At 34.6% G+C, this 13,064-nt stretch overlaps 1 protein-coding gene across 4 annotated transcripts in view; it reads right to left on the bottom strand.

Moving 5' to 3' along the window:
* The window catches only part of LOC123316164 (peptide transporter family 1-like), an 80,051-nt gene that overhangs the window by 28,154 nt on the left and 38,833 nt on the right, over positions 1-13,064 (bottom strand). Inside the window, exon 1 of one of the 4 annotated variants that reach the window (XM_044902163.1) lies at positions 4,330-4,461. The exons of 2 other annotated variants lie outside the window; for them this stretch is intronic. In XM_044902163.1, the coding sequence (XP_044758098.1) occupies positions 4,330-4,353 (24 nt within the window). In that variant the 5' untranslated portion in view covers positions 4,354-4,461. Of the gene's footprint in view, positions 1-4,210; positions 4,462-13,064 lie in introns of those variants that run through there. One more of the 4 variants, XM_044902160.1, reaches the window with a different exon arrangement.

Genomic DNA, 13,064 nt, shown 5'->3' with positions numbered 1-13,064 from the left:
AATAGAATGTGTTTTCGATGAAGATGAAGCTTCTTGCAGCTGTGGAGGGTAGATTTGAGATCACCTCGATCAAATATTTCAAAAATAAATGACTTTCTTTTTGCGGCCATATCAAAAATGTGGTCCCCTATGTGTGAATGCGATTTTGGGCACTTGATTTAGTTTCTGTTTTTATTTTGTTGGGTGTTTTTATTCATATTTTGTTCACCGACATCGAACTGAAAATTGTCAATTTTCAGGCTGTCGTTGCTTTCAGGTGATGAAATATCGTTTGGAAAGGTATTATTCGTTCTCCAAAATACAAGATATTTCGATTGATCTAAGTAGGTTCAGGAACTTTGAAAGTCGATGAAATTCGAATAAAATTTTAGAACGACCAGTATATAATAATGTTGAAATTTTTATTAGACAGGAATTAGCAAAGTCTGCGAACTGAAAAAATATGTCATGCGGAAAATACTGAAAATTTCTGGAAGCAGTTTATAAAGAAGTTTTGTTTACTTTTGAGAACCTTTGAGTATTAAACTAATGATAGTACTACCTACTCCCAGAAAAAGTTTGATATGTTCCTCCCGAATCGAAAACCCTGTATATGCAAACATTTCTAGAATATGCTATTAAATATGCTACACAAGGTATGAATCTAATGATCATCTTGCTCATCCCATAAACGGGTCTCTTTGCAGGGGAAGGTTTTCTGAAATTTCAAAACTAGCTTCGGTGATTTCTGCATGATCCATAACATATGTTTTCAAACTACAGGCAAATTTCATTCATCAGTGTGCTTTCTAAGATCTCATAGAAGATAGAATCGAATCGAATGATGTTCGATCTGTCTCGAGCCTTTGACACTTTTTCCTCGAAGTTCCTCATAAGCAAACTCTTCAACTTAGGACTCCGAGGTGTTTTTCTAATTCGATCCATAGCTTCGTTGAAGATCGTGTAATATCTGTGAAAGTGGGTCCAAAAAGATGATATTGAATTTGTGTATGCTTCAATTCGTGTTATACCAAGGCAAGTCATCATCTTCGTGGACGATCATTTGCTATAACTACGCGGGGTCTTTTAAAACATGCAGAAAATTGTGAGCTCTTATTGCTACATACTACTACCTGAAGTTCTCATCATCATTGCTGTATCCCGTTATCAGGAATAAATCTACAAAAAGACGTAAAAAAATAGACTTATAATTTCTTAGGGCTAATTGTGACTGTGTGTCCTCCTGTGACTGAAGAGACCCAACCGTGACCTACAGATCCTTCCACACTCCGGGCATGGATAGTCACCAAACAGATCTGGCCGCCACTGTATTCTTATCGAGACTCCATTATAACTGTGCACCATAGACCTCCACTGACCTGTCTAACGCTAGTTGTTCCCAGTTATGATTGGCATTAACTGATTTTAGGGATTGATGTAGTGTATCCTTAAACCGCTTATACTGGCCTCCTGGTTTCCGGGCTCCCTTTGTCAATTCGCCATACAGAGCTATTTGTAGATATGGCCGCTCCATCTGAGTCGGGCCCTCGTTACTTGAGTCTCAATTGTTTTACAACTCGCGCGTTGCAAGACTTCTGCATTCGAAACTTTGTGGAACCATCTGATGTGCATTATCTGTCTTAGATGACGTTGTTGCGTTTGTTCAAGCTGTTTAATATGTCGCCTGTAGGGCGTCCAGCTTTCGCTTCCGTAAAGAAGCGTTGGGAGGACGACTGCTTTGTAAACAACTGTCTTGGTCTTCAGATTAAGGTCGTGATTTTGAAACACTTTGACCTTTAGCTTCCAGAATGCTCGTGATGCCGAATTGATACGGTTGTGTATTTCCGTGTCTAGGTTAGCCCTAGTATTTATGAAGCTTCCCAAGTATTTGAACTGATCGACCTGTTCTAGAGTTTTATTCTCCAGGCTGATATCTGTTTTAAGGTTTTCTGGCGGACTTACCAGGATTTTGTTTTGTCGATATTGAGTCTAAGGCCTAAAGCTTCGTATATATGTTTATAGGTGTCCAGCATTATCTGTAGATCCTCTGGGCTGCTAGCGATAAGTGCGCAGTCGTCTGCATATTGAAGTTCCGTGATAAACTTTGAAAGGGTTTTTGCTGTGAGGCGCTTCAGGTTAAATAGGTCTCCATCAAATCTGAATCTTATTCCAACACCTCTTAAAGGCATAATCGTGTCAGCAATTATCGAGACAGCTATGGCGAAAATATTGAACAGTAGAGGCGCTAACACGCAGCCTTGTTTTATTCTAGGGGTGTTAAGAAATGGTCAGTTGTAGAGCCATTATGCTGTATTCTAGCGGTGTTGTTGGTATGAAGGCTTTCACACACTGCTAAGAATTTTTCGAGGACCTGAAGTTCTATTAACTTTCTGGGAAACGCATTTTTCTATGTTGCTTTTGGTACAGCTATTGTAAAGTGTTACTTTCGATTCAGTAAATTATACCGAAAGTTTCATTTTCGGGACGGTTGCAGAAAAAGGCTATTATCAATGTGGCATATGGAAATACGAATAACTAGGACCATTGTGTATAATCGTCTTATTTCTTAGTTCATTGAAATATTTTTATGATACAATCGAAAATAGGATCTAATTGCAAACCTACCTTGAATTTCATATAAATAGACCAGCATCCTTAAAACCTGAATGAATTATAGGCGAAGTCGAAACAACAATTATTGGGAATTGGAATCTATTGACCAATCTAATAATGAAAACCCCCTTTTTAGATTCAATTCTGTCGGAAAAAAATGTTTTCATTAACTTGCGGTAAATCGCTACAGTTGTTGGAAGTACTTTTCATTCAATATTAGTCGATACAAGTCGAACAATGTTATTATTTCAACGATAGTTCATAATTATAATTAGTTGCCGAGAAGTAGAACAACATACTTTTATCTATAATACACATTATATTCGATGAATGAGTTCCGAAAATAATAATTATTGTGAAAAATTTCCACCGCAACTATTAGAAGAATATTCTGAATAATTTATAGTATTCTACTATTTCCTGGTATTTTAGGAATAAATTTGCAGCACCAAGAAATTTTCCAGATCATCTTCCATTAGCCATGTCCATGAGATGCCACACGCGGAGTAAACATTATTTCCAAATTCGCAGTCGGCGAATTTTTTTTTGAAATTTTATGAATTGGTTGATTTGACTGAAGTGTGAATATCCGATTGAAAGCAGGAAATGATTTAAGGCACCATTGTACACAGTGTAAATGAATAGTTGCGAAAAAAATTGAGGGGTGATTCCTTTCCCAAAAGATTTTTCATATAAATTTTTTTGGGCAACCCTTGCTTAGATACAGTCCTCCAAAAATGGAGGGCTTTTAATTTTTCTCGGAAACCAGAAAATTGACAGGAATTAAATGATAGCAAGAAGGCAATAAGAAAAAATGGTGTTCTCATTGCAAGGGGTAGAAAAAACCAGCCCTAAAATTTATTTCGAAAAAAACTTTTCTGTTTATTTATATCATAACACCGAAAAAAAAATTTCTGATAGCTTGATTCATTTTGAACAAATGATATTTCTTGTGATTTCTTCCTAAAAGTAACGAGGTACATAGCGTGAGTTGTATGGTCTGGAATTATCTTCGAACATATATTCACCTAGTAGACAGATATCATGTTGAAATTATGTATAGGAAAACACCACCAAAAATAATTTGTTTTGCCTCGTCGCCCAATTTCATTTCCGTCAAATTTCTGGTTTCTAGGAAATAAATTTAAAATTGGTGTCTCCAAGCAGAATCCGCTGAAAAAAATTATATGAAAAATCACACAATTTTTCCACAAGGAATCATGCGTTAATTCAACTGAAATTAATCATATACACAATTTATTTGCTATTTTGTGAATCAATGCTCGCTCGAGCATTTCAAATAACTCAATTCTTATGTTTTCATTAATGCGTTCATTGATTGATGTATTGCATCATCCATGCAACTTTTCAGGAATATGGAACTCTTCGATATATTTGTTATATGTCAGTAAGTTGATCCCTTAACCAGAAAATCTGATGACTTGCAATATACATAATATGTATTATATCAAATTATTCAAATTACTTGGTCACGAAAATATAGAAATTGATTCGTAATTAGGTGCATTTCAAAAATATCTGCTTTCATAGGAAAAAAAGTGTAGACGTGAAAATTGATAAGGAAAAATGAGCAAAAGACTGGAGAGGAGATATTTACATTTGCAGTTTCTTGAGAGTATGTGATGACTGTTTTTTTGTTGTCTACGTTAATTTCAGTCGTTTTGATCTCTTCGCCATTTCTTGCATCATTCGTATTTCGAACATTATCAGACTCACAGTGATGGCAAACTCGAACAACATTCAATTTCACAAATTCGGAATTCATTTCGATTCCGGTAGACAAACGCGCGAAGAGAACGAATCCACCGAAACTGTTCTACTTCCGTCGGAATAATATCGTTACTGACTAACACCGAAGATGATAACTCCAGAGTACTAATTGTAGGTACCATTCAACCTTGCAATTTTTATAGTGCGCAAGCTCATTGTAGGTTCTGATATCCATCAGAGTCTACGATGGGTTTCTGTTGAAAATCATGATAAGAGAAGACTGAAAGTCATCCTGTATCGACGGCTTCATCTTAATGGTGGTGTAATAATGGTCCTCATAGTGACCGAAGGTGTGATTATACCTAATATAACTCAGTCTCTTCTAGTAATTGATGATGGGTTAGGAGCACAACAAGTTTCAATACAATGATTATAATATACGGAAAAGATGACAATGCAGTTTTAAATTGGGAAATTTGTTTCAATTGAATATATTAATTCAAAGTGGACAAAGTGTGATCTAAACAGATGTTCAGCATTGATTAGCGGAATCTCACAGGGGAGTGAAGTTACTTGCAGCTTAACCCATATTATGCAATCATTATGACACAACAGAAAAGCCATAGCTGTCTGCACTTATAGAAGCTGAATCCAGGAGCACATGCAATCTTTATAAAATGATTCCCCATGGATGGAACAAGGATGTAAATGCATCAGAAATATAGGGTGTATTTGAAGGTGATGCTTTTTTTTGACAGAAGGTAGAACTGGTCAGAATGAAGCGTTTCACCAGAAATCACCTATACAAAATGACAAAGTTGAAAAATATTGAAAATGATTACTGAAATAGACCAATACGACCCTAAACCGTTTGATAGCTGAATTATAGCAAAGCATTGGGAAAAAACTTATCTCCTGATTCGACCATGTTGTTTCGTTTACGATATTGGCTCGTTCAATATTTACGTGGTAATGAAAATGGAAACTTAGGATTGCCAAATTGTTGTCATTATTTTTTAGTAACTTACACGATTTTATAGAATGGCTCATTTCGATACCAACTGACAGAAAAGACTTAGGGCACAAGTGTAAAAAATAGAATAGTACTTTAAAATCTCAACAATAAAATTCGTCTGAATTATTCACGAATTTTTCCATAATGGGCATCACAATCTTCTTGTTCGAACATTCCAAGAATAGTCGTAGAAATGGGATGAAATGGGGAAACAACGTAGCACTTTTTCAACATAACTACCATTTTCTGAATTGCACGATACAACAATTATGATTCTCTCAAAAGTGACCTGATGCATCTAATCTGATGAACTTGGTACTGAACCATTAACTGTCCAGCCATATGTTCATGTTTTGTTTCGTTTTTGCGATGCCGGAGTCACCTTTCACAGTGCCCGTACTGAAATTCAATGAAATTTGGTCATGCCTCTATGCATCAAACACAAACAATGAGATAACCACGGTAACGACATGCAGAATTGCATATGAATTAATCAAATCAAATTTGATGTGTGGATACCTATATCATATATTTCAAGTTCTTATCGAAAAATATTTTTCCTACTGTTGCAGAAAGTGTCTTGCCCACAATCAACTGCCTGACCCATCTCTTCTTCGCATAGTTCGGGCAACGGCAGATACTTTCGGGAAAGTATAACTTTCCGCACTTGTTGGAAAATGAACTATTGTTTCTTCATCAACATTATACACATCGAAAATATAATATCTATCCATTTGGAATCATTCATATGGAGGAATAAAATTTGACTTAAAATTGATGTGAAATTTATTGTTTCTCTTCATAAACTTTTTAGGGTTTTCACTCCCAATCTCTGAAACAAAATCAATTAAAAATGAAATCAACGATTTCATTTTTAATTGATTTTGTTTCAGAGATTGGGAGTGAAAACCCTAAAAAGTTTATGAAGAGATGCAAAATCCTCCCAAAATAAATTTCAATCGATATCTGAAATTTATTGTTGTTTCAAAACTTTTCAAAAATGTCTCTATCAGGAGGAAGATTATCCTGTTTGAGCCATTTTATAATACAGAATTTTCCTCTTCGAAAAACCCCACTACTGCTGGATGATACATATTTGAAAATTAGTAACTATTAATTTTCAAATAATTCATTGTGTTCAAATAAAAATATTTCTTATGAAATGCTGGGCAAGTTTTATTTAACAATTTCATTCCATTCGCCGTAAATATGAAATGCTTAATCCAGAATTTATATTAGGCCATGAGTCTGGCATAAAATTAGTTTTACTTCATCCAACACAAAAGTCTCTTGAAAAAAATAAAATTACCTAATAGTTTCCCAACCAATCACTTAAAATTAAAACGCTGAAACACGTCAATTGAGTTTGGATTGACTTAACCCTTTAGCCTTAACCCCATCGAAGTTGTCGTTTGTAAATGACCAAAATTAGTTTATTTCAGATCGAAAGTTGCCTAGATTTCCTAAATCCTATATCAATCAAATTTTTCTTCTGATATAATTGAGCAGCCAACATATTCCGTTCGACAAACGAACTTATTTCATGACTCATACCGGACTCCTCGTGAGTATTGAACATATGCATACTCAAATATCATGGGTAAATAATTGTGATAGTCAGGAAATTAGTACAATGATATAGAATTTTCATTGGAAATATATCGGCAACTCAGACTATCTGCCGAAGGCACTTTATATGAATTGATAATATACTGGGTGTTACCTTGGAAATAAGGAATATTTTTCGATTTTGTTTAACAATTTGTGGCAACCTATATGTCACAGGAGAGAAACTGTATAGCACAGAATATCAATACCAATAGGATCAGATTATATGATTGACCGATATATTGGATGCAAATAACTGTCATTCTACAAATCTCGAAAACTGTCAAAAATTTCGAGAAAAAGAGAAATATAAAATTCCTTTTATTTTTGATGGAGAAACTGAATAAGTCAATTATAGGCCTGAGAAAAAACAAAGTTCACTATCAGCCAATCAGCTGCAGGCACACGTACAGACCTGCAGAGTACAGATTCTTGCCTGATAAGCACACACTATGAGTCCTGAACTAAGAGTGCATTCGAAATCACGATCTAACACATACAGGGTGGGCAAAATTCGTTTTTTACTGAATGGATTTCGAGAACTGTAAGAACTAAAAGAAAACCGATGGCACATTTCCTAGCTATTTTTCAGAAAAACAAAGAATGCTGAAAATCGTTGTCTTCTACGATTCTTCGTTTTTTATTTATTAGCAAAAAATGAGATTATGACGATTTCGAGAAGTTCTCATAACTTTTTTGTCTTTGAAGTTACAGATCTGAAACTTGAATCTTCTTAGGATTTTTTTTTAGGTAGTATCTTTGAGTATTCAATAAAAATTAATAATTAATACTCAAGGGTAGTATCCACTGGAGACCTCAAAATATTTTTTCATATCGAATCATTAGGCCAATTTTCCAGTAGTTAAATGAAAAACTTTTATTGAATTTGTTATTTTTGAATTGAAAAAAAATTCTTTTGTCAGTAGATTCCACGTAAAAAGGTGAATTAGAAAGTTCAAGTTTCAGATCTGTAACTTCAAAGACAAAAAAGTTATGAGAAGAAGGGCTTAGTGCTAAGTTTTCGCAAAACCGAATTTCTTTCACAAAGTGCTTAATAATATCAAGTCTTTCGCAAAAATCGGTGCTTAGTACTCTAGACTCGGGAGCACTTTTTGCCAGTGCTTAGTGCTCGGAGCACTTTTTTCAGTGCTCGGCACAGCTCTGTTTCAATTACCTTTTTACATCCTCTTTTCTTATTACAATGATTGAATTCTTTGGATTTGTAGCTTGTTGGTTTTATTCATTTCACTGTATTAATTTTGATTTGCCGCCTACCGTGATAATTTCCGTGTCGTATTTCTGTTTATCATTTTGAGCTTGACCACCAGCTGTGTATATATTATTGACTTGTTATTCTTGTATGGTTTACTGTTATTAGATTGATAATAAACTCGGTTTTGAATTACTTAACCCCAAACTAGTAGGTACCTGAGTTGGTTTGCTATTTTTATTTGACAGAATAAAACTCTTGGAACTTATTACAAGGCTCATATTTACAGTGATTTTCATAAAAAAATTTTACATCACTACATTACACGAAAGAGGAGGATTCCCTCTTTATAGGGAAGATGTATGGAAACTGAAGGTATAGTGTTTGCATACATCCATAACAAGCACAAACAACATAAACTGCTAGTCATCAAGAATATTGATTTTCTGAAAATGCACATTTTATATACATATCATCTTAATTTTCGAAAAATCACTATGTCTTTTGGACTACCTGCAGAGTGATCCGTAAAAAAGAAAAAAACGTGAGAACTATTGAGGGATTCGTATAAAAAAAATCTCTAGTTAAAACCATCATAACCATAGAATTTTTCGGAAAAAGTGACCTACGCCTACGACAACTATAATTTTAGCTTATGCGCCAAGTAAATTCGATTCTGCCACAGTTTGAGTAATTCTCCTAGTCCAAAATAAATCATTTCAACCGACCGAGCACTGGTTGACTCATCCTGTATGTAGTAAGATTGTGTATTATATTGTGGAGCACCGTAGATTCGGGTGACTTGGGACGATTTTGAAATACAACTTGTCATATTTCAAAAACGGTGACCTATTTTTATATGAAAATGAGGTTCAAATATGCTTAATAACTCAGACTATTGATTAGGATGTATACCATGCTTCAGAATTCGGATGTAAATTTAAATAAAATTAAATATACTTGTCCCAAGTCACCCACCGAGTTGGGGAGCTTGGGACACACGTTAAAATCTATTGATTTCTCAACTCTCAAATGAAATAGGTGACTTGGGACGGTGTATAGTTCTGAAAAATTAGAATTTGTGATTATATAGTTGAAATTCGGTAAGGAAATTAAATGATAAACCCCTATTACAGCGAAAGTAAATATATACCTAATAAATTTTTAAGAAAGTAAATATGTATATTGCAACTCAAATGTAGAAAAACTAAACAAAACAATGGAACTTAAATTTCTTCCATTCTTTGGTGATTTCTTTATGAAGATAACGTAAATAATAATATCCTGCGAAAAATCGGCATATTTCCTGCTGCCAATGCGCCGCTTATATCTATTCGGTATTGTCCCAAGTCACCCTATGAAACAACAAAATAAATGAATGAGATCCGTGTTGCCGTTTGATTTGTAAACAACCTTGTTTCATGACATATCTAATATCCTAATATCCCACGTATCCAGTAAAAAAAAAATTACACATGCACAAAATGAAACACATGTACAGGACACTAGAAAGTATAAGGGTCATAAAAAAACGCTCTTTTACCATCCTGAATTCGTTAATTTTTCCAGTCAATTCAAACGCTCTGGCCACGGCAAACTCAACAGGAATTAATTGTTTAACTAACCGAAAAGACGCTACACAATCTTATAAGTTTGTTCTTCACCCATAAATGGTGAGAAACAATGAAATCTGCAAGGGGGGTAATTACCTCAAGTTACAGGACTGTCCCAAGTCACCCGAATCTACCGGTTTGTAAAACTGGTAATATATGAAAAGTGGTAGGTAGGTGCACTTCCTTTCTTATTTTCGTAAATATACCCAAATTAAAAATTTTCTACTTAACGACGATAATGCATCTTATGGCTAATAATTTAATTTTAGGAGAAACGTTCGAAGTATTTATTCTTTCATATCCTAAGTTAAAACATTAATGCCATTGATAAACCGAATATAAAATTTTTATAGATGATCGGCGATAAAAAAAAACCACCGGTTATTCTACGAATCCACACACAATTGGTTCTTTCAATGTACCCGACGGTTAATAACGAATTGTAGGAATGGTCTGCGAAATTGACAGTTTATGAAATTGACCCAAATACCAACAGTATCGATCATTCGCTAAAACTGATAATTACTCTCACTTACGGCGGTTTTTGATTCCAACTGATTTTTATGTTCAATGTCGCGTGCATCATCAAGACCAATAATAATCAAGTCGCATAAAGTGAGAACTATTTGTTTACATATCTGGTATTGACACATTCAATTTATTGAATCTTGATTATTTATTTCAGTACAGGGTAGCCAAATGAAAAAGAATCGAAGAGGGACACTAGGGAACTATTAATAGCTCTTGCAATTTTCTTCACAAGAGTTATTTCAAATTTAAAACTATTCACGTTAAAAATATTAGTCATTCAAGTTAAATAGGCCGAATGTGTAAATTTACAAGATCTTCGACTGGCTCCATTAACGCACATTATTTGGAATTCTTGCCAATCTGTTTGTATCTTCAAAATATCGTATTCGACATCTGCACCGGAACAGTGCTATACATCCACCTGCACCGAATCAGAGCATTCCAGTCGCTATCAGTTGTCTAATATCTTGTAGGTATTGAATTCTGTAAGACCAGTGCTTGGCAAAAACAATGGTCCTCATACCTGGACAACACGCTTTAACGTCAGGAAGTCAGGAATGCGTTCATGTTTTGAATTCTAAATACATTTTTTTATAAATTCATCCACTAATTGAAACATCCATACAGATTTCCTTCCACTCTAATGAGATGATTTTTTTCACAAAAAGGTAGGTAACAACTGTTAATTTGGTGTAATTAAATGAGTAACCTACTAAGAACCTATCATCTCTTGTTTCTTGAATACCTCGTGAATAATCGATTTCAAACGTATGGTTGATAGAGAAATAATATTATTTGTCACAGAAGCTGAACCTTCTTGTGATATATAGAAAAATGCATCTACATATACGGGGATATTTTGATATCTAGTTAGCCTAGACCAGTTCCATGCATAAAAAAAATTGCGTTACCATAGCAACGAACAATAACTCATTAGAAGTGTCAGTGTGAAGTTTGAGGTCAAAAAACCTCAGAGTTACGCAATAAATTGAAAGAAAGAAGATGTCTACCAAAATTGCGAAAATCGAAAAATTGGAGGATCGAGCCATCAGCAAGAACCTGTATTTAAAATGGTTAAGAGATAATCAGATTTACGAAGATATGCATAATAACCTTGGTGATCAATGTAATTCGTATGCGATCGTGAAAAATTTGACTGCAAGCTTCAAAAGAGGTAAATTTTCCATTGAAGATGACGACCGATCGGGAAGGCCATGCAGTTTCTGTGTCAGTCCCCGAAAATATCGATGCAGTTCATGACATGATTTTATCAGACCGTCGAATTGGGCTGAAACGGATATCTGAAGCACTGAATATTTCATACGAACGCGTTCATCATATAGTTCACGTCAATTTGGACAAGAGAAAAATTGCTGCAAAATGGATCCACATATGTTTGAATGTTGACCAAAAGCGTACAAGGGGCATCGCGTTCGATCTGTGCTCGATTTGAAAACGATGTAGACTTCTTAAACCGAATTGTTACTACGGATGAGACTTGGGTACATTTCTACTATCCAGAAACAAAGCAACAATCGATGGAATAGCGACACTCTGGTTCTCCAAGACCTAAGAAGTTTCGTGTCCCAAAATCTGCAGGAAATGTTCTTGCTTCAGTTTTTTAGGATTGCCATGGAGTGATCATGATTGATTTTTTAGATAAGGGTAGAACAATAACCGGAGATTACTATTCGACATTACTGACTACTCTACGGGAAAAAATTGAAGAGAAAAGACCTGGAAAGCTATCCAAAGAGGTTTTGTTTTTACAGGACAACGCCCCTGCACATAAATCTCATATTGCCATGCAAAAAATTCGTGATTTAGGGCTTGAATTACTAGAACATCCCCCTTATTCACCAGATTTGGCTCCATACGACTATCATCTCTCTACTCAACTGAAAATAGTTTAAAAGGTCGTAAATTTTCTTCCAACGAGGAGGTCATAAAAGCTGTGGAGGTCTGGTTTGCTAAGCAAGAAGAAACATTTTTTTTGAAAGGTCAGAGACGTTGCAGGTTCGCTGTAATAAATGTATCCAATTAAGAGGAAAATATGTTGAGTACCTAATAAAATATTTTGACATTGAAATTTTTTTGGTTCTATAGTAGGCTAAGAATTTTTCAATATATCCTCGTATTGATTAGATGCGTATTTTGATTAACTCTGAAAGTATCAGATGAAAAAGAAGGATTTTTAAATTTTTGCATTACATATTCTTTTACTAATTATTAAGGGAAATTCACGAATCCATGGATTTGTAATTTCGCTATGCTTTATTCCTTTCAAATAGGAATATGTTAATTTTTTGGCTCGACGTAAACCACAATCCATATATTCCTATTTGCAAAAAAAATAGAGGGGTGTGGAGCGTAAAGGGTGGAAGATTTCAACTTCGAAAAAGCATAGGGAGACCTGCTTTCGAAATTACAAATCCATGAATTCGTGGATTTCCCTTAATAATAATTAGTGAAAGAATAATGGTCTTATTGCTGTAGTCTCCAATCACAAATTATTTCGTACTTTTTTAATAAAAGAACGGCAAAACCAATTCTACTTTTAGCCATATCGTTGAATAGGTTATCAAATTACCTATTACCTTTCATTGGATGTATCACACTCCGTATATTCCCATTTGAAAGAATAAAGCAGAGTGGTGCGTAGGGGGTGAGAAAATATCAAATTCAAAAAAGTATACGATAAATTGCGTTTGAAATTAAAAATCGACGGGTGCCAGGATTTTCCCTAATAATTCTTGATGAGTTA

Source organism: Coccinella septempunctata, chromosome 1 (assembly GCF_907165205.1).
Source record: "Coccinella septempunctata chromosome 1, icCocSept1.1, whole genome shotgun sequence".
Lineage (NCBI taxonomy): Eukaryota > Metazoa > Arthropoda > Insecta > Coleoptera > Coccinellidae > Coccinella > Coccinella septempunctata.
The sequence above is the reverse complement of the archived record's forward strand: the minus strand, read 5'-3'. Positions and strand labels throughout refer to the sequence as shown.